Source organism: Somniosus microcephalus, unplaced genomic scaffold (genome assembly GCF_052327205.1).
Source record: "Somniosus microcephalus isolate GS21.2 unplaced genomic scaffold, FLI_Smic_1.0 unresolved_chr1, whole genome shotgun sequence".
NCBI classification, from domain to species: Eukaryota; Metazoa; Chordata; class Chondrichthyes; order Squaliformes; family Somniosidae; genus Somniosus; species Somniosus microcephalus.
In genome coordinates, this window is record NW_028225179.1 from 48,223,288 (window position 1) to 48,241,623 (window position 18,336).

General features: G+C 48.9%; 1 protein-coding gene and 1 long non-coding RNA gene across 2 annotated transcripts in view; one reads left to right on the forward strand and one right to left on the reverse strand.

The window, feature by feature from the left end:
- Positions 1-5,744: 5,744 nt before the first annotated feature.
- Positions 5,745-17,608, reverse strand: LOC147094915 (BTB/POZ domain-containing protein 17-like). The gene is made up of 2 exons (XM_085974540.1): positions 17,283-17,608; positions 5,745-7,253 (listed from the first exon to the last, which is right to left on the reverse strand). The coding sequence occupies exons 1-2, from the start codon at positions 17,322-17,324 to the stop codon at positions 5,940-5,942; spliced, it is 1,356 nt and encodes a 451-aa protein (XP_085830666.1). The 5' UTR covers positions 17,325-17,608; the 3' UTR covers positions 5,745-5,939.
- LOC147094916 (uncharacterized) overlaps positions 11,493-18,336 on the forward strand; it is a 231,430-nt gene continuing 224,586 nt past the window's right edge. The window contains exon 1 of the long non-coding RNA XR_015074761.1: positions 11,493-11,905. This is a non-coding gene — a long non-coding RNA (uncharacterized LOC147094916). The remainder of the gene's footprint in view (positions 11,906-18,336) is intronic.

An 18,336-nucleotide genomic window follows, 5' to 3' on the forward strand; every position in this document is an offset into this window, starting at 1 on the left:
GGAGGGAAAGTAGTGAGTGAGGAGGACATAAAAAACCTGCAAGGGGACATCGGCAGGCTAAGTAAGTGGGCAGAGATTTGGCAGATGGAATACAACACTGGAAAGTGTGAGGTTATGCACTTTGGCAGGAAAAATCGTAGAGCAAGTTATTATCTTAATGGCAAGAAACTGGAAAGTACTGAAGTACAAAGGGATCTGGGGGTCCTGGTGCACGAAACTCAAAAGGTTAGTATGCAGGTGCAGCAAGTGATTAAGAAGGCCAATGGAATGTTGGCTTTCATTGCTAGGGGGATAGAATATAAAAATAGGGAGGTATTGCTTCAGTTGTACAAGGTATTGGTGAGGCCGCACCTGGAATACTGCGTACAGTTTTGGTGTCCATACTTAAGAAAGGACATACTTGCTCTCGAGTCAGTACAAAGAAGGTTCACTCGGTTAATCCCGGGGATGAGGGGATGGACATCTGAGGAGAGGTTGAGTAGATTGGGACTCTAATCATTGGAGTTCAGAAGAATGAGAGACGATCTTATTGAAACATATAAGATTGTGAAGGGGTCGGATCGGGTGGATGCGGGGAAGATGTTCCCGATGATGGGTGAAACTAGAACTAGGGGGGATAGTCTTAGAATAAGAGGCTGCTCTTTCAAAACTGAGATGAGGAGGAACTACTTCACTCAGAGGATGGTAGGTCCATGGAATATGCTGCCCCAAAAAGCTGTAGAAGCTACATCATTACATAAATTTAAAACAGAAATAGACAGTTTCCTAGAAGTAAAGGGAATTAAGGGTTACGGGGAGCGGGCAGGAATTTGGACATGAGACTAGGTTCGGATCGGTCATGGCCCTGTGGGTAGCAGAGCGGGCCCAGGGGCCGTGTAGCCTGATCCTGCTCCTATTTCGTGTGTCTAATTCTGTTAGATTCAGGAGATGGTTCTGTGATAGTGGATTGGCGGTTAGGATCAGATCAGCCATGATCTTATTGAATGGCGGAGCAGGCTCGAGGGGCCGATTGGCCTACTCCTGCTCCTATTTCTTATGTTCTTATGTTCTTATAAAGGCAGTAGATGTAATATAATTTATCTCGTTTTTCAAAAGGCCTTCGATAAGGTACCACATAATAAACTAATGGACAAGGTCAGTGAATGCGGAGTCAGGGGACAAGTAGAAGAATAGATTGCTGGCTGGCTTCAGGACAGAAGAACAACTAGCACCATTAATGTAGTAAAACATTCCAAGGCGCTTCACAGGAGCATTAGAAGACAAAAAAAATTGACAGCGACCCCCATAAGGAGAAATTAGGGCAGATGGCCAAAAGCTAGGTCAAAGAGGTAGGTTTTAAGGAGCATCTTAAAGGAGGAAAGAGAGGTAGTGAGGCGGAGAGGTTTAGGCAGGGAATTCCAGAGCTTAGGGCCTAGGCAACAGAAGGCACGGCCACCAATGGTTGAGCGACTGTAATCAGGGAAGCTCAACAGGGCAGAATTAGAGGAGCTCAGATATCTCGGGGGGGCTGTGGGGCTGGAGGAGATTACAGGGATAGGGAGGAGCGAGGCCATGGAGGGATTTGAAAAGACGGATGAGAATTTTAAAATCGAGGCGTTGCCAATGTAGGTGAGCGAGCCCAGGGGTGATGGGTGAACGGGACTTGGTGCGAGTTAGGACACGGGCAGCCGAGTTTTGGATGACCTCAAGTTTATGTAGGGTGGAATGTGGGAGGCCAGCCAGGAGTGCGTTGGAATAGTCAAGTCTGGAGGTAACAAAGGCATGGATAAGGGTTTCAGCAGTGGAAAGCAGAGAGTAGGGGTAAAGGGAAGCTATTCAGAGTGGCAGAAGGTGGGTAGTGGTGTTCCACAGGATCAGTGCTGGGGCCACTGTTGTACACAATTTACATTAACGATTTAGACTTTGGAATCAAAAACACAATTTCTAATTTTGCGGATGATACCAAATTAGGGGTGGATCGTCAATACTGAGGAGGACTGCAACAAGTTACAGGAGGACATTAATAAACTCATAGAATGGGCATAAAATTGGCAAATGAAGTTCAACACAGATAAGTGTGAGGTATTACATTTTGGTAGGAAGAATAGGGAGGTCACTTATCACTTGGAGGGTGCGAGTCTGGGTGGGGTAGAGGAACAAAGGGATCTCGGAGTACTAATACACAAATCATTAAAAGTAGCGACACAGGTTAACAAGGCGATTAAAGAAAGCAAACCAAGCACTAGGTGACATGAATCTTGTCAATCATGGGAAATGACTTATGAAATAATACTGGGCGGCCTGCTGGTGGCGCTGTCCAGGGAGTGTATAAATACTCGGGCATGGACCCAGCTTGCTCAGGACATTCTTTAACAGGAACTAGTGAAGGACACAACTAGATCTCCACATCGAAAAACAGTTGATTAAAGCCTTGTTTAATACTCGGACCAAGGCCTAGTAGTTTTCTTACGTCACTAGGGTTTATTTCTGGAGGTATAGAATTGAAAAGAAGGGAAGTTATGCTAAACCTGTATCGAACCTTGGTTAGACCACACTTAGAGTACTGCGTACAGTTCTGGTCGCCATATTATAAAAAAGATACAGAGGCACTGGAGAGGGTGCAGAGAAGATTTACAAGGATGATACCAGAAATGCGAGGGTAACATATCAGGAAAGGATGAACAGGCTGGGTCTCTTCTCTTGAAAAAAGAAGGCTGAGGGGTGACCTAATCGAGGTCTTTAAAATGGTGAAAGGTTTTGATAGAGTGGAAACAGAGAGAGTGTTTCCACTTGTGGGGAAGAGCATAACTAGAGGCCATCAATATAAGAGAGTCACCAAGAAATCCAATAGGGAATTCAGGAGAACCTTCTTTCCCCAGAGAGTGGTGAGAATGTGGAACTCGCTGCCACAGGGAGTGGTTGAAGCGAATAGTATCGATGCATTTAAGGGGAGGCTAGACAAGCATATGAGGGAGAAGGGAATAGAGAGTTATGCTGATAGATTTAGACGAGGAAAGACGGGAGGAGGTTCGAGTGGAGCATAAACACTGGCATGGACTGGTTGGGCCGAATGGCCTCTTTCTGTGCTGTATATCCTGTGTAATCCTAGGTAAAGGAGCTATATAAATATATGTTATTGTAGTCGCGTTCCTCCGCACTTTTTATTGATTCGTTTATGTGATGTGGGCATCACTGGCAAGGCCAGCATTTATTGCCCATCCCTAATTGCCCTTGAGAAGGTGGCGGTGAGCCGCCTTCTTGAACCGCTGCAGTCCGTGTGGTGAAGGTCCTCCCACAGTGCTGTTAGGGAGGGAGTGCCAGGATTTTGACCCAGCGACGATGAAGGAACGGCCGATATACTTCCAAGTCAGGATGGTGTGTGACTTGGAGGGGAACTTGGAGGTGGTGGTGTTCCCATGCGCCTGCTGCCCTTGTCCTTCTAGGTGGAAGAGGTCGCGGGTTTGGGAGGTGCTGCCGAAGAAGCCTTGGTGAGTTGCTGCAGTGCATCTTGTAGATGGTACACACTGCAGCCACGGTGCACCGATGGTGGAGGGAGTGAATGTTTAAGGTGGTGGATGGGGTGCCAAGCAAGCGGGCTGCTTTGTCTTGAATGGTGTCGAGCTTCTTGAGTGTGGTTGGAGCTGCACTCATCCAGGCAAGTGGAGAGTATTCCATCACACTCCTTACTTGTGCCTTGCAGATGGTAGAAAGGCTTTGGGGAGTCAGGAGGTGAGACACTCGCCGCTGAATACCCAGCCTCTGACCTGCTCTTGTTGCCACAGTATTTATGTGGCTGGTCCAGTTAAGTTTCTGGGCAATGGTGACCCCCAGGATGTTGATGGTGGGGGATTCAGCGATGGTAATGCCATTGAATGTCATGGGGAGGTGGCTAGACTCTCACTTGTTGGAGATAGTCATTGCCTGACACTTGTGTGGTGCGAATGTTACCTGCCATTTATCAGCCCAAGCCTGAACTGCCTCATGCAAGGAGCCCTGGTCAGTCTGGTGGACTGCCTCTTTGACCATTCTTCCTGACAATCGTAATCCCTCTCAGTAATGTTTCTTTCTCTCTGCCATGGTCACACAGACAGATGCTACCCAGCAGCACCTGGTGTTTACACTGCTTTCCCCACTGTCCCTCGAGGCCTCCTTATCCGTAGCATTCCAGACAGCCGGCAGAACGCTTTTGGAGTTCGGCCAAGCTTCCCAGCATGCCTCTCTCAAACAATCAGTTTTAACAAATTCTATTCGGCAGCGGCTAACCCAGGTCATGTCCAAAGGTCCATCAGGTGACATTGCATTCGGTCTTCAGGTAGATCGGGATCTACTGAGAGCAGTTTCATTTATCGCCTTATAGCCGGTGATGTCCCAAGGGCGGCAGAAATTCCCCAATCGTAGAATGGTTACAGCACGGAAGGAGGCCATTCGGCCCGTCGAGCCCGTGCTGGCTCTCTGCAAGAGCACCTCAGCTAGTCCCGCTCCCCCGCCCTTTCCCCGTAGCCCTGCAAATCTTTTCCCTTCAGGTACTTATCCAACTCCCTTTTGAAAGCCATGATTGAATCTGCCTCCACCACCCTCTCAGGCAGTGAATTCCAGATCCTAGCCACTCGCTGCGTAAAAAAGTTTTTCCTCGTCACCTTTGGGTCTTCTGCCAATCCCCTTAAACCTGTGTCCTCTGGTTCTCGACACTTCCACCAATGGGACCAGTTCCTCTCTATCTAACCTGTCCAGGCCCCTCACGAATTTGAACACCTCTATCAAATCTCCTCTCAATCTTCTCTGCTCCAAGGAGAACAACCCCAGCTTCTCCAGTCTATCCACGTAACTGAAGCCCCTCAGCCCTGGAACCATTCTGGTCAATCTTTTCTGCACCCTCTCTAAGGCCTTCACATCCTTCCTAAAGTGCGGTGCCCAGAATTCGACACAATACTCAAGTTGAGGCTGAATCGGTGTTTTATAAATGTTCATCATAATTTCCACACTTTTGTACTCTGTGCCTCTGTTTATGAAGCCCAGGATCCCTTATGCTTTTTTAAACCATTTATTGTATCCAATTCTGGACACCACACTACGATGGTCCCAGGGGTGAGGCACTTCAGTTATGTGGAGAGACTTAGAGAATCATAGAACCATAGACTGATACAGCTCTGGAGACCATTCGGCCCATCGTGCCTGTGCCGGCTCTTTGGCCGAGCTCTCCAATTAGACACACGCTCCCCTGCTCTTTCCCCATAGCCCTGCAATTTTTTCCTTTTCAACAATTTGCCAATTCCCTTTAGAAAGACACTATTGAATCTGCTTCCACCGCCCTTTCAGGCAGCGCATTCCAGATCACAGCAACTCGCTGCGTAACAAAAGTTCTCCTCATCTCCCCCTCTGGTCGATTATCTTAAATCTGTGTCCTTTGGACTTTCTGTTTCTCCTTATTCACTCTCACAAAACCCTCCGTGATCTTGAACCCCTCCATCAAATCTCCCCTTAACCGTCTCTGCTCCAAGGAGAGCAAAAGGTTGGTACGCAGGTACAGCAAGTAATTAGGAAAACAAATCGAATGTTATCGTTTATTGCGAGGGGAATTGAATACAAAAGTAGGGAGGTTATGCTTCAGTTATACAGGGCATTGGTGAGACCACATCTGGAGCACTATGTACAGTATTGGTCTCCTTGTTTAAGGAAGGATGTAAATGCGTTGGAAGCAGTTCAGAGGTGGTTTACTGTGTAGGAATGGTCTAATTCCTATCAAGAGACTGAGGTCAACTCAGGCGATCAATCAAAAGATGTTTAATGTAAAACAACTGAGATTTAACAGCAAGAGAACTACGGATACAGGCCGACTCCTGCTCCTAATGCGTGTGTTCATACGCCCTGCTTCTCCAGCCTCTCCACGTCACTGAAGCCCCCTTCATCTTTTCGAAGGTGTGGCGCCCAAGAATTGGCCACAACACTCCTCGCCACGCCCGCTAACATTTCTCGTAGATGGTCAGACCCACGAGATGCAGCTTCATGGTGTCGTCGCTGACGTACTGTTCCCGCTCCGACAGGGGGATCAGGTCGTCTATCTTGGCGTTCCCCGTGTGTGGGACCTCGAGGGTTTTCACGTCAGACACAAACCACTCACCATTGACACACCGGTAGAGCAGAACGCTCAGCTTGTGAGAGTGGTTCTTGTCAGCTGTGTCGCAGCCTTTCAAGTGGACAGAAAGTGTTGAGAAGTCGTCCTCTTGCACAACCTCATCATATCTACCGTAATACTGGTTGTAATTCTGGAGTGTTGCAATCCGTTGCCCTTTCGGGGAATAGGTGAGGTTCCATTCAGTCTTCAGGTGGAAGAATTTGGTGGATAGGGTTTTATTAAGAGCAGTTTTGGCCATCGCCTTGTAACCTGGGATGTCCCAGGACATGCTGAAACTGCCCGACGTATACAGCCTCATGGTGAAAGGGATGGTGGTGATGTCGTGGCGCCGGCCAATGGCCTCCGCAGGCAGAAGGTGAGCCTGGTAGGCCAGCAGGCTCTCACGGAGCAGGTAGGAAGAGATGGTCGCGGGCAGGCCTCCAGGGGCTTGCAGGTCAAACAGCTTCTCGGGAGGTATCATGGGGTAGCGAATGTGGGCGAGCATTTCCTCGGTGTGGGTGGGATGCAGGGAGAGCCAGCTCGCCAGGGCTTGGAAAAGGACCACTTCATCTTCCACCACAGTGTTGGAGCTTTGGAGGAGAGCAGAGAGCTGCTGGGCTTCCATCAACGTCCAGTCTGGGGACTTGATCACAGTGCCAATGTTCCAGCTTATAAACCTCAGGCATTCCTCTTCCAGTTGGGCAAGGCCTGCCAGCTTGGCGTACTTGTGCCAGGTGATGGCATGGTTGGAGGAGCCCCGGGCGGACACGTTGGCCAACATGAACCGCTGGCAGCTTTCCCTCAGCTCCCGGACGTTGTACTTTTCCGACAGAACGTGAAGGGGCAGCGCGCTCCCGGTGCTGAGGGTGACGCTGCCGCTGTAGAGGTACCTCAGGAAGTCGGGGAAGTAGGCCAGGCAGCCCTCATCCTCGGTGAGGTGGACAACCCGGCCTCTGGCGTCCGACCAGCTCTCGGTGTCCAACAGGGCCTTGAAGACGTCGCTGCGCGCGGCCAAGATGAAGCAGTGGGCGTTCAGCGTTAGCTTCATGTTCACGGTCAGTTGGAGGTCACTGAGCTCCTCCTTGTTGAACAGGGCAGAGAGGATCTCGATTAACTTGGCCTGGTGATCCAGCGGCTCCAAGGGCCCCGCGGCATCCATGACCTGGCGGTGAAGGGCAAACGATGCGGTTAACGTACAGATCAGCCAGCTCTTTCTCTGTCTCTGTCTCTCCCCTCTCTTTCACTGTCACAGAGTCATAGTTATACAGCACAGAAAGAGGCCCTTTGGCCCATTGTGTCCGCGCCGGCCATCAAGCCCTGTCTATTCTAATCCTATTTTCCAGCACTTGGTCCGTAGCCTTGTATGCTATGGCGTTTTAAGTGCTCATCTAAATGCTTCTTGAATGTTGTGAGAGTTCCTGCCTCTACCACCCTATCAAGCAGTGAGTTCCAGATTCCAACCACCCTCTGGATGAAAAAGTTTTTCCTCAAATCCCCTCTAAACCTCCTGCCCCTTACCTTGAAACTATGCCCACTGGTTATTGGCCCCTCTGCTAAGGGGAAAAGTTCCTTTCTATCTAACCTATCTATTGTAGGCAGTTTTTACATGCCTTTAACCCAGATCCTTTAACCCTGGTCCTGCCGTGGTCGCCAAGAGATGTAGGCAGTTTTTACACTCCTTTAACCCAGGTCCTTTAACCCAGATCCTGCCGCTGGTCGCCAGGAGATGTAAACGGTTTTTGATCCTAGCCCAATTGCTAGATGGACGGTCCGAATCGCCCCCGCCTTACGACAGTTCTATACCCGGGAATTATTATTCAGAGTGTTAATGAAATAAGTCACGGACAGGAACGCTTCAGTGAAAAATCAAACTTGTATTTATTTGGTCTAACATACACTGGCTAAAACATGCACTACTAAACGAAATCACAATCCCTGTGGAGAATAAAGTCCAGATTACAATCAACGTACATACAGTACAAAACTGGGGACTAGAACAAGCAGTAATTCCCTTGTTGCTATGGTGGACGCTAATTCCACTCCTACCAATGAATTACCCAGTTGCATAAACCCCTTCGCTTGGCTAAACCAACCGAAGCTCCCCCCACCCTCGGAATAGCCCAAAAAAACTTCACTTCTGAGAGACTACGCTTAACCCGCTTTCGATCGCTCTGCTCGTCGGCTTTCTCTGGTACTTCTTGTCTTGTTGGAGCAGGGAGGCAAGAGAGAGAGAGAGAGAATGGTGCAAAAGAGTCTGGGGGAGAAATTGGGTGGAGCCGCAAACGGGGCGCCAAGCTCGCCTGGGTGCCGGATTTAACGCAGCGTTTGGAGAATTAGCGACCGCCGGAAATTCAGCTTGAGCGCCCCGAGAGGGACACGGGGCGAGGCTCGAGGCGCTCCGCGTCCCTCTTAGAGCGCTGAAACTGAATATCGCAACGCAACGTGCCACAGCGCCACACGCTGCGGCACGGCGCGCTGCAGTACTGCAGGCCTTCCTCCCATTCTTAAGGGGGAGGGGCCTGCACCAGCGCGATCGGAGATCGGGAGTGCTGGCAAAAGAGCCTGGCACCGAGGAGAAGTGCCGGGGTCTCGGAAAACAGCCGGCAATGCCGCGGGGGGAGATCAGGAGGCCGGGGACGGAGGTGCTGGCAGGCGGCCGCCGAAAAAAATGGCTGCCCCGCACCTCCACCTGAATTTGCGCCACTGCTGCCACAGGTAGGCCCCGTGAACCGGGCGCGATTAGCGAGCGGCGCTGCGGAGGCGGTCGCTGCCAAATATTGCGATCGGGGTGGTAGCGGGGCGCTGCGCACACCGATGACGTCATCGGTGGCGGCGCAGCGCAACAGGCTAATGCCACCATTGGCGCCCCAGCTAAATATCGCAGGAGGCGTGGCCAGTGGCGCTAAAGCCACTGAGTGCCCTCTTTAGGCGCTAACTGGTGGCGCAGCCCACCGAATTTCTAGGCCACAGTGTGAGAGAAAGAGACAGAGAGAGAAAGACAGGTAGAAAGAGAGACAGAGAAAGAGAGAGAGAGAGATAGTGAGAGAGAGACATAGAGAGAGACAGACAGACCCAAGAGCTGAACCCAGAAATGAGTCCCCTGAGTCAGTTGTTACTGAAACTAAGTACTCCTACCCAGCCGGACCCTGACCAGTCCCAGACCAACACTGCTCTCCAAACACCAATCCGAGTGAACCAAATCATTAAACAATGCAAAGAAACCTACCTGGAACATTGGAACAAAATAACCAAAAGCCAAAGCAGATTAGAATGCTACCGGGCCCTATAAAGAGAATATAAACTGGCAGACTATCTCTCGACCATCAGAGACACAAAACAGAGACAGACCCTCACCAGATACAGACTAAGCGACCACCAACTGGCAATTGAAAAAGGAAGATACAAGAAATCCTGGCAACCTAAAGAAAATAGAATATGTGATCACTGTCTGGCCGGCGAGGTTGAGTTTTTCCCCCTCTGTCTTTATAGATAGTCTATGACATAATAAAACTCACTGCGCACTTAGTTTGAGTATAAAGTAAGGCTTTAATCAACTTGTTTCAGAACATGGAGGTCTAGTTGTACTTCACTAGTTCCTGTCTTACAAAATGTCCCTGGGTTAGCTGGGCCCACGCCCGAGTATTTATACTCCTTGGACGGCGCCACCAGCTGGCCGTCCAGCATTATTTCATGAGTCGTTTCTTTATGATGATGAGATTCATAACAGTCTGCTTGTCTTTTCCCACCAATCTTAAAAATCCATTTGCTTCTGAGCACTCTGGTGCTAAATCTGTGATGGGTCATCCTCGGACCCATGTGTATTGGGTTAATAGCCCTAAGTCTGGGACATCTTTCGGTCTTGGTGTTGGGAGAAATTCTAAGCACTCCGGTGCTTAATCAGCGATGGGTCATCGTCGGACCCACGCGTATTGGGTTAATGGCCCTAAGTCTGGGACATATCTTTCGGTCTTTGCTGCGTGAGCTAGTGGGTTCATTGTTCTGCTTCTCTTCTGAGATGGAGGTGAGAAGTGCTTTGCATATTAGAGTGGTTTTTCTAATCAATTTCAATGGCCCCCTTCCTTTTTCCAGGACTGTCGGCCGGACCCATACACACTGGATGAGTTCTTTTATCACAGCCAACTGCCATGTGTTCTCTGGAGTTTTAACAAAACCAGTCTTTCACGTATCTGCACAGGGCGATTCCATAACAGGGAAAATACCCTCAGAAAAATCACATAAAGCCCACAAAAAATAATTCTTGACTGAATCCATTCTTCAGAGACTTTGCAATCTCTTCACTATGCCCCTCATAATTTTGTACACCTCAATCAGGTCCCCCCTCAGCCTTCCCTGCTCTAAGGAAAACAACCCCAGCCTGTCCAGTCTCTCTTCATAGCTGAAGCGCTCCAGCCCAGGTAACATCCTGGTGAATCTCCTCTGCACCCTCTCCAAAGCAATCACATCCCTCCTATAGTGTGCCGACCAGAACTGCACACTGTATTCCAGCTGTGGCCTAACTAGCATTTTGTACAGCTCCATCATAACCTCCCTGCTCTTATATTCTATGCCTCGGCTAATGAAGGCAAGTATCCCGTATGCCTTTTTAACCACCTTATCTACCTGTCCTGCTGTCTCTCCCTCCTTGTCACTGGTCCTGCTTTACAACAGTGACTACACTTCATTGGCTGTAAAGCGCTTTGGGACGTCCGGTGGTCGTGAAAGGCGCTATATAAATGCAAGTGATGCTTGGTGAGACCACACCTGGAGTACTGTGTGCAGTTTTGATCTCCTTACCTAAGAAAGGATATACTTGCCATAGAGGGAGTGCAGCGAAGGTTCACCAGACTGATTCCTGGGATGGCAGGACTGTCGTATGAGGAGAGATTGGGTTGACTAGGCCTGTATTCACTAGAGTTTAGAACAATGAGAGGGGATCTCATTGAAACGTATAAAATTCTGACAGGGCTAGACAGACTGGATGCAGGGAGGATGCTCCCCCTGGCTGGGGGGGGGTCTAGAATGAGGAGTCACAGTCTCAGGATACGGGGTAGGACATTTAGGACTGAGATGAGGAGAAATTTCTTCACTGAGGGTGGTGAACCTGTGGAATTCTTTACCACAGAAGGCCATGGAGGCCAAGTCACTGGATATATTTAAGAAGGAGATAGATAGATTTCTAGACACAAAAGGCATCAAGGGGTATGGGGAGAGGGCGGGACTATGGTATTGAGATAGAGGATCAGCCATGATCATATTGAATGGCGGAGCAGGCTCGAAGGGCCCAATGGCCAACTCCTGCTCCTATGTTTCTAAGTCTTGTCTGTCTCTCTCAATCCCATTCTCTGTCTCTCTCCCCCTCACTCTCTGCCTTTCTGTTTCTCTCTCTCTGTTTTTCTCAGTCTCCCTCTCTCAGAAAATGAGGGCAGCTCTAACAACACTTAATAAGCTCGACACCATCCAGGACAAAGCAGCCCGCTTGATCGGCACCCCATCCACCACCTTAAACATTCACTCCCTCCACCACCGGCGTACCGTGGCTGCAGTGTGTACCATCTACAAGATGCACTGCAGCAACTCGCCAAGGCTTCTTCAGCAGCACCTCCCAAACCTGCGACCTCTTCCACCTAGAAGGACAAGGGCAGCAGGTGCATGGGAACACCACCACCTCCAAGTTCCTCCTCCAAGCCACACACCATCCTGACTTGGAAATATATCGGCCGTTCCTTCATCGTCGCTGGGTCAAAATCCTGGAACTCCCTCCCTAACAGCACAGTGGGAGGACCTTCACCACACGGACTGCAGCGGTTCAAGAAGGTGGGTAACTGTAGTGTATGTGCTTTAAGTCAGAACTACTTTTTACAGCTCTTGTATACTGTAGTACCGGCAGTAACCACACCGGTATATAAGCTGTGCGCATGCCTCTGTACCCCAGTCTAGAAATTACCCTCCTCCAGTAAAGACCTGTTATTTGTTTATGTACAGCATCCGTGTAATTATTTATCCACTAAACCACGGATCTAACAGTGGCGACGAGTATTGATGCGAATCTACCTGCAACATAAAAAAAAAATAGTCGAGTCCAGGAACACGGGCGTCGACCGCGAGCAACCACCCAGCAGTCAGGCAGAGATCCAACTTCGCTGGGGAGGCTGTGGAGAGCCGGGCTTGGTTCCCCAGCCACAACGAGCAGTACGAGACCGACGACAGGTCCAGAGCAGACCCTTCCCGAGCAGTGGCGGCTGGAGCCGACCGACGGCAGAGAGAGAGAGCCGGGCAGCGTCGATGGGTAAGAAAGAGGGTGAAGAGAGCAGGGCACAGCCGGGGGTTGATCACCGAGCGGCGTCGGGGAAAAATACTGCAAACCGGAGAGAGGGTAAGAAACAGCCGGGTTCTAGACGGAGCGGCGTCGACAAATATCAAGAGAAGAACGTGCAGAGCACAGCCAGGGATCACGGGCTGACCAGGGTCCGCAGGGCGAAGCAAGGGGAGACACCATTGAGCCGCGGAGAAGCAGGGAGAGCGCGGGAGATGCCATTGAGCCGCGGAGAAGCAGGGAGAGCGTGGGAGGCGCCATTGAGCCGCGGAGATGCCATTTTTAGAAGCCGCAGCGGAGAAGACGGGCGAGCGCGGGAAGGAAGGAAAGCACGGGAGACGCCATTTTGTGCCAGCGGAGAAGAAGGGGAAGCACGGGAGGCGCCATTGGTGATAGTTAACGCACAACCAAGGATGCCAAAGAGTGGCAGTATCTCTACGTTCGACAATGAAGTCGAAGATTGGGCGACATATGTGGAACGTATTGAGGTGTACTGCAGGGCGAATGAAGTGCCAAATGCTAATAAAGCACTGGTTCTGTTAAATTCCATGGGTACAAAAACTTATGGGTTACTGCTAAATCTAATAACCCCAGAGAAGCCGGTAAACAAGAATTTTGAAAGCATAGTAGAAATCCTACAGGACCACTTAAACCCCACACCGCTGCTGATAGCAGAACGATTTAAGTTCCATAAAAGGAACCAACACAAAGACGAAAGCAATGCTGAGTACCTAACGGAACTGCGCAAGCTATCGAAATACTGCCAGTTTGGAGCGGGACTAGCAGACACGTTAAGGGACAAGTTTGTGTGTGGGCTACAAAGTGAAGGAACCCAGAAATGGCTTCTATCAGAAAAGGACCTGACGCTGGACAAAGCTTTCAGTATGGCAGTATCACACGAAGCAGCCGCAAGGGGCGCTGCAGAGATACAACGGAGACCGCAAGAATTTGGCACCAACGAAATGACCTATGGAACAGGGAAGTGCTATCGCTGAGGCAGAACAACACATGACCAGAAAGATTGTTGGTTCAAGGACCAAGTGTGCAGACAGTGTGGGAAAGCAGGACACATAGCAAGAGTCTGCAGGTCTGGGAAGAAAACCAACAGTAAGAAATCTCTACAGGAGAAGTACAAAAAGGTACACCAGGTGATGGACAATGGTTCAGACGAACAGAAAAGTGACACAGACTCCGGAAGCAAGGAGCTGGGTTGTCTGAAACTACATAATGTAACCAAAATGGAGGATCACCAGACTATCTGGGTTACACTCAAGATAGACGGCGTCCAAGTGGAAATTGAATTGGACACAGGGTCAGCTCTAACAGTCATAAATCAAAGAGACTACAAGCGGCTATTTTCACACATACCCTTGAAAGCTACAGAGATTGTCTTGAAGATGTATACGGGGCAAAAAGTCTACCCCAAAGGAATGATAAGGGTGAAAGTGACATATAAAGGTCAGGAAATACCTAAAATGGATATATATGTATTGCCAAATGGAGGACCACCACTGCTAGGACGTGAATGGATCCGGAAGATACATTTAGATTGGCATTCCATAAAGGCACTGAAGGTGGAGGCCAAAAAGGATGACGACGTCACACCTGGACGACCGTCAAAAATGCTAACTGACGCAAAAGAAGTGTTCCAGGAGGGACTAGGAACACTAAAAGGAATAACAGCAACAATTAAAACAGAGGATAATGCAAGCCCAAAGTTTCTGACGGCCAGACCAGTGCCTTATGCGATCAGACCAGCGGTTGAAGCAGAGCTGGAAGGGTTGGAACATTCAGGAGTACTGTCCAAAGTGGACTGGAGCGAGTGGGCTACACCCATCGTTCCTGTAATGAAGAGGTCGTTGAGTAATACGCCTGGGGAACCAAAGAAGGTCCGCATCTGTGGGGATTTTAAGGTGACAGTGAACCCAGTCCTTCACATGGTGCAATATCCGCTTCCACGAATTGAGGATATTTTCGCCTCACTATCTGGTGGTAAACGCTTCAGCAAAATTGATCTAGCCCAGGCGTACTTGCAAATGGAGGTAGAAGAAGCTTCGAAACATTACCTTACGATCAACACCCATAAAGGTCTCTATCAATACAACCGGCCTCGGCTCCGGCTATCTGGCAAAGGGCAATGGATCAGGTCCTGCAAGGGATTCCAGGGACCCAGTGTTATTTGGACAACATCTTGGTCACGGGCGCAAATGACGGTGATCACCTCGCCAACTTAGAGAAGGTGCTCGCCAGATTAAAGGAATATGGGCTATGAGCTAATCGCCACAAGTGCGAGTTTTTCCAGAAAAAGATCTCGTATTGCGGCCATGTCATCGATGAAGAGGGGTTACATAAGTCCCCGGACAAGATTGAGGCAGTAGTCAAGGCTCCAGCTCCGGAAAATGTGTCACAACTGAGGTCGTTCCTCGGGCTGGTAAACTATTACCACAAGTTCTTACCAAACTTGTCTACGGTATTACACCCGCTGAACACCCTACTGCAAACAGGGGTACCATGGAAGTAGGATGACGAACGTAGACGAGCTTTCCACAAGTGTAAAGAATTGATCACATCAAAAGAGGTGTTGGCCCATTTCAACCCAGCACTACCAATTCGTTTGGCATGTGATGCATCACCCTATGGTATTAGAGCGGTGCTGTCGCACAAATTCCCAGATGGGTTGGAGGGGCCAGTAGCCTTTGCGTCTCGGTCACTAACCTCAGCCGAGCGCAACTACGCCCAGATTGACAGGGAGGCCCTCAGCCTAGTATGGGGAGTAAAAAAATTCAACCACTATTTGCATGGGCAGAGGTTCACCTTGCTGACTGACCACCAACCACTTGTCTCCATCTTTAATCCTAAGAAGGGCATGCCAGTAATGACTGCACAGCGGTTACAAAGATGGTCCCTGTTTCTAGGGGCGAATCAATATGAAATAGAATATAAAGGCACGAGACAGCATGGGAACGCTGATGGGCTATCGCGCCTGCCACTGCCTACTGTGGAGGAAGCACCAGCAGTGGACCCTATCGAGATATTTTATTCGTCGATAATTGAACGATTGCCAGTAACAAACGCGGATATAGAGAAGGAAACCCGCAATGATCCAACGCTGTCACGGGTATATGAATTGACGGTGAGGGGATGGCCAACACATGGCGACTCACTGTTGCCAGCATTCTCATCCAGAAGAGAACAGCTGTCAGTATGCCAGGGGACAGTGATGTGTGGATCCAGAGTGGTGATACCACCCAAGTTAAGGGAGAGAGTGCTAAATGAGCTACATGAAGGTCATCTGGGGAGAGTGAAAATGAAAAGCCCAGCTAGGGCTTATGTGTGGTGGCCGGGAATCGATCAACAAATCGAAGACCTAACTAAGAGCTGCTTAGGATGCCAGAAGGTCCAAAATGCACCACCACATGCCCCTCTACACCCATGGGAGTGGCCCTCCTCTCCATGGCAACGGGTGCACATTGATTTTGCTGGTCCATTCATGGACTCAATGTTCTTAATAGCAGTGGATGCTCATTCAAAGTGGCCTGAGGTGATAAAGATGTCTTCAACCACGACAGAGAAAACGATTGCAGTCCTATGGACCATATTTGCCAGAAACAGTTTGCCAGAGCAGATCTGCTCTGATAATGGACCACACTTTGTGCCCGACGAGTTCCAAAAATTCATGAAAAGGAATGGGGTAAGGCATTACACATCCGCCCCGTATCATCCAGCCACCAATGGATTGGCTGAGAGGTTCGTACAAACCTTTAAGAAGGCGATAAAGGCCATGTGCGACGATGAAATTCCACTACAGCATAAGATGGACAATTTCTTGTTAGCCTACCGAAACGCGACACATGCAGTTACCAACCAGACCCCGGCCATGATGTTCTATAACCGAAGGTTGAGATCTCGTCTGGACTTGCTCAGACCAAATGTGCGAAGAAATGTTGAGGACAAACAATTCCAGCACATCAACGAGAAGCCGACAAGGAGCTTCAATGTAGGGCAATCAGTCTTGGCCCGGGACTATCGAACAGAGAAGTGGCAACCCGGAACAATATGTACAATGCAGGGGCCATTGATGTACACAGTGGATGTCGGGGAGAACATTGTGAGACACCACGTCGATCAGATCTTTGCATCACAGGAATACGTCAACCCCACGTCTCGAGTGCCTGGGGATGAACCTGACATACCGGTAGCATCTACCCCAGAAACAGTAGCAGTGGAACCCGATGAACTACCCGATGAAAGGGGGTCAGAATCGCCTCTGCACCAAGAACAAGAACCTCCGGAAAGGCGCTATCCCGAACGGGTCAGGAAGCCGCCCCAAAGACTGAATCTATAAATGCACTTTTGTTATTGAATGTACATGTAAAAATGTAATTGTTATTTGAATATTAAGGGGGTACTATTAACCTAAAAAGGGAGGAATTGTAGGTTATGTGCTTTAAGTCAGAACTACTTTTTACAGCTCTTGTATACTGTAGCACCGGCAGTAACCACACTGGTATATAAGCTGTGCGCATGCCTCTGTACCCCAGTCTAGAGATTACCCTCCTCCAGTAAAGGCCTGTTAATTGTTAATGTACAGCATCCGTGTAATTATTTATCCACTAAACCACGGATCTAACAGTAACCACCACCTTCTCAGGGGCAACTAGGGATGGGCAATAAATGCTGGTCTTGCCAGCGATGCCCACATTCTGTGAATGAATAAAAAACACTCTCTCTGTCTGTCTGTCTCTCTCTCTCTTTGTCTTCCTTTCTCAGTTTCTCACTCCCCCCCCTCTGTCTCTCTTTTTCTGTATCTCTCTCCATCTCTCTCTCTGCAGAAACTTTGATTTAAATTCATTCTATAGGAAAGAGACAAGCACTCACCGACGATTCCAGCTCTTGAGTGAACTCGCAGATGGTGGCCATGCTGAACTGTGGAAGGCGACGATCTTTAGCTCCTTGCTTTCAGTTTCATTTCTCTGTTCTGATGTAATTATTCGGTTCCTGAGACTCTGACTCACACAGGAAGCACCATTAAAATCCCTTAACATCTAACTTTTACACAGCAGCTTTAAACATACAAATAACAAGTCCCAAGGCTCATCATAGAGATGCAACAACAACAACTTGCATTTATATAGCGCCTTTAACATAGTGAAATGTCCCAAGACGCTTCACAGGAGTATTATAAGAAAACATTTCTTATTTATTACTCATTTGTGGGATGTGGGCGTCGCTGGCAAGGCCGGCATTTATTGCCCATCCCTAATCGCCCTCGAGAAGGTGGCGGTGAGCCGCCTTCTTGAACCGCTGCAGTCCGTGTGGTGAAGGTCCTCCCACAGTGTTGTTAGGGAGGGAGTTCCAGGATTTTGACCCAGCGATGATGAAGGATCAAAGAGAGATACAGACAGAGATAGAGAGAGACACATCAAGAAACATATTATTCAACAAGCTAAGCCAAACAACCCCAGATTTCAAGGAATTGGATGACCTGTCAAAATTAAGATTAGTCCTGGGAGAAGGAGACAGACCATGCCTTGGGGCCAAATATGTAACAACATGTCACAACCTGAGGACTGTTTAAAAAAATTAAGACTGTTTAAAATTAATATTGAACGTACCCAATGAGATACAAAGACTGTTTAAAATTAATATTGTTTAAAAGTAATATTGTATGCACCCAACAAATGTCAAATCGACTGACACCTACAGAATGTTGGAAAACTGTACCTTTCTTGATATGTAAGCTTTGGCAATATGGTTCTCTGTAAACTTTCATGCCAATAAAGCATTTGAATTGGAATTGGAATTGAATTGAATTGAATTGATAGAGAGCGAGAGATAGAGAGACAGAGACAGAGAGAAAGATAGAGAGAGCGAGAGACAGAGAGAGAGAGAGAGAGAGTGAAAGAGAGAGAGTCAGAGATTGAGTGTCAGA

Bases quoted from the DNA above. Each gene is read 5' to 3' on its own strand.
- LOC147094915 (XM_085974540.1), bottom strand. From the start codon at position 17,324: ATGGCCACCATCTGCGAGTTCACTCAAGAGCTGGAATCGTCG. The intron at 7,254-17,282 runs GTGAGTGCTTGT...CTTCACCGCCAG, and splicing joins CTCAAGAGCTGGAATCGTCG to GTCATGGATGCCGCGGGGCC.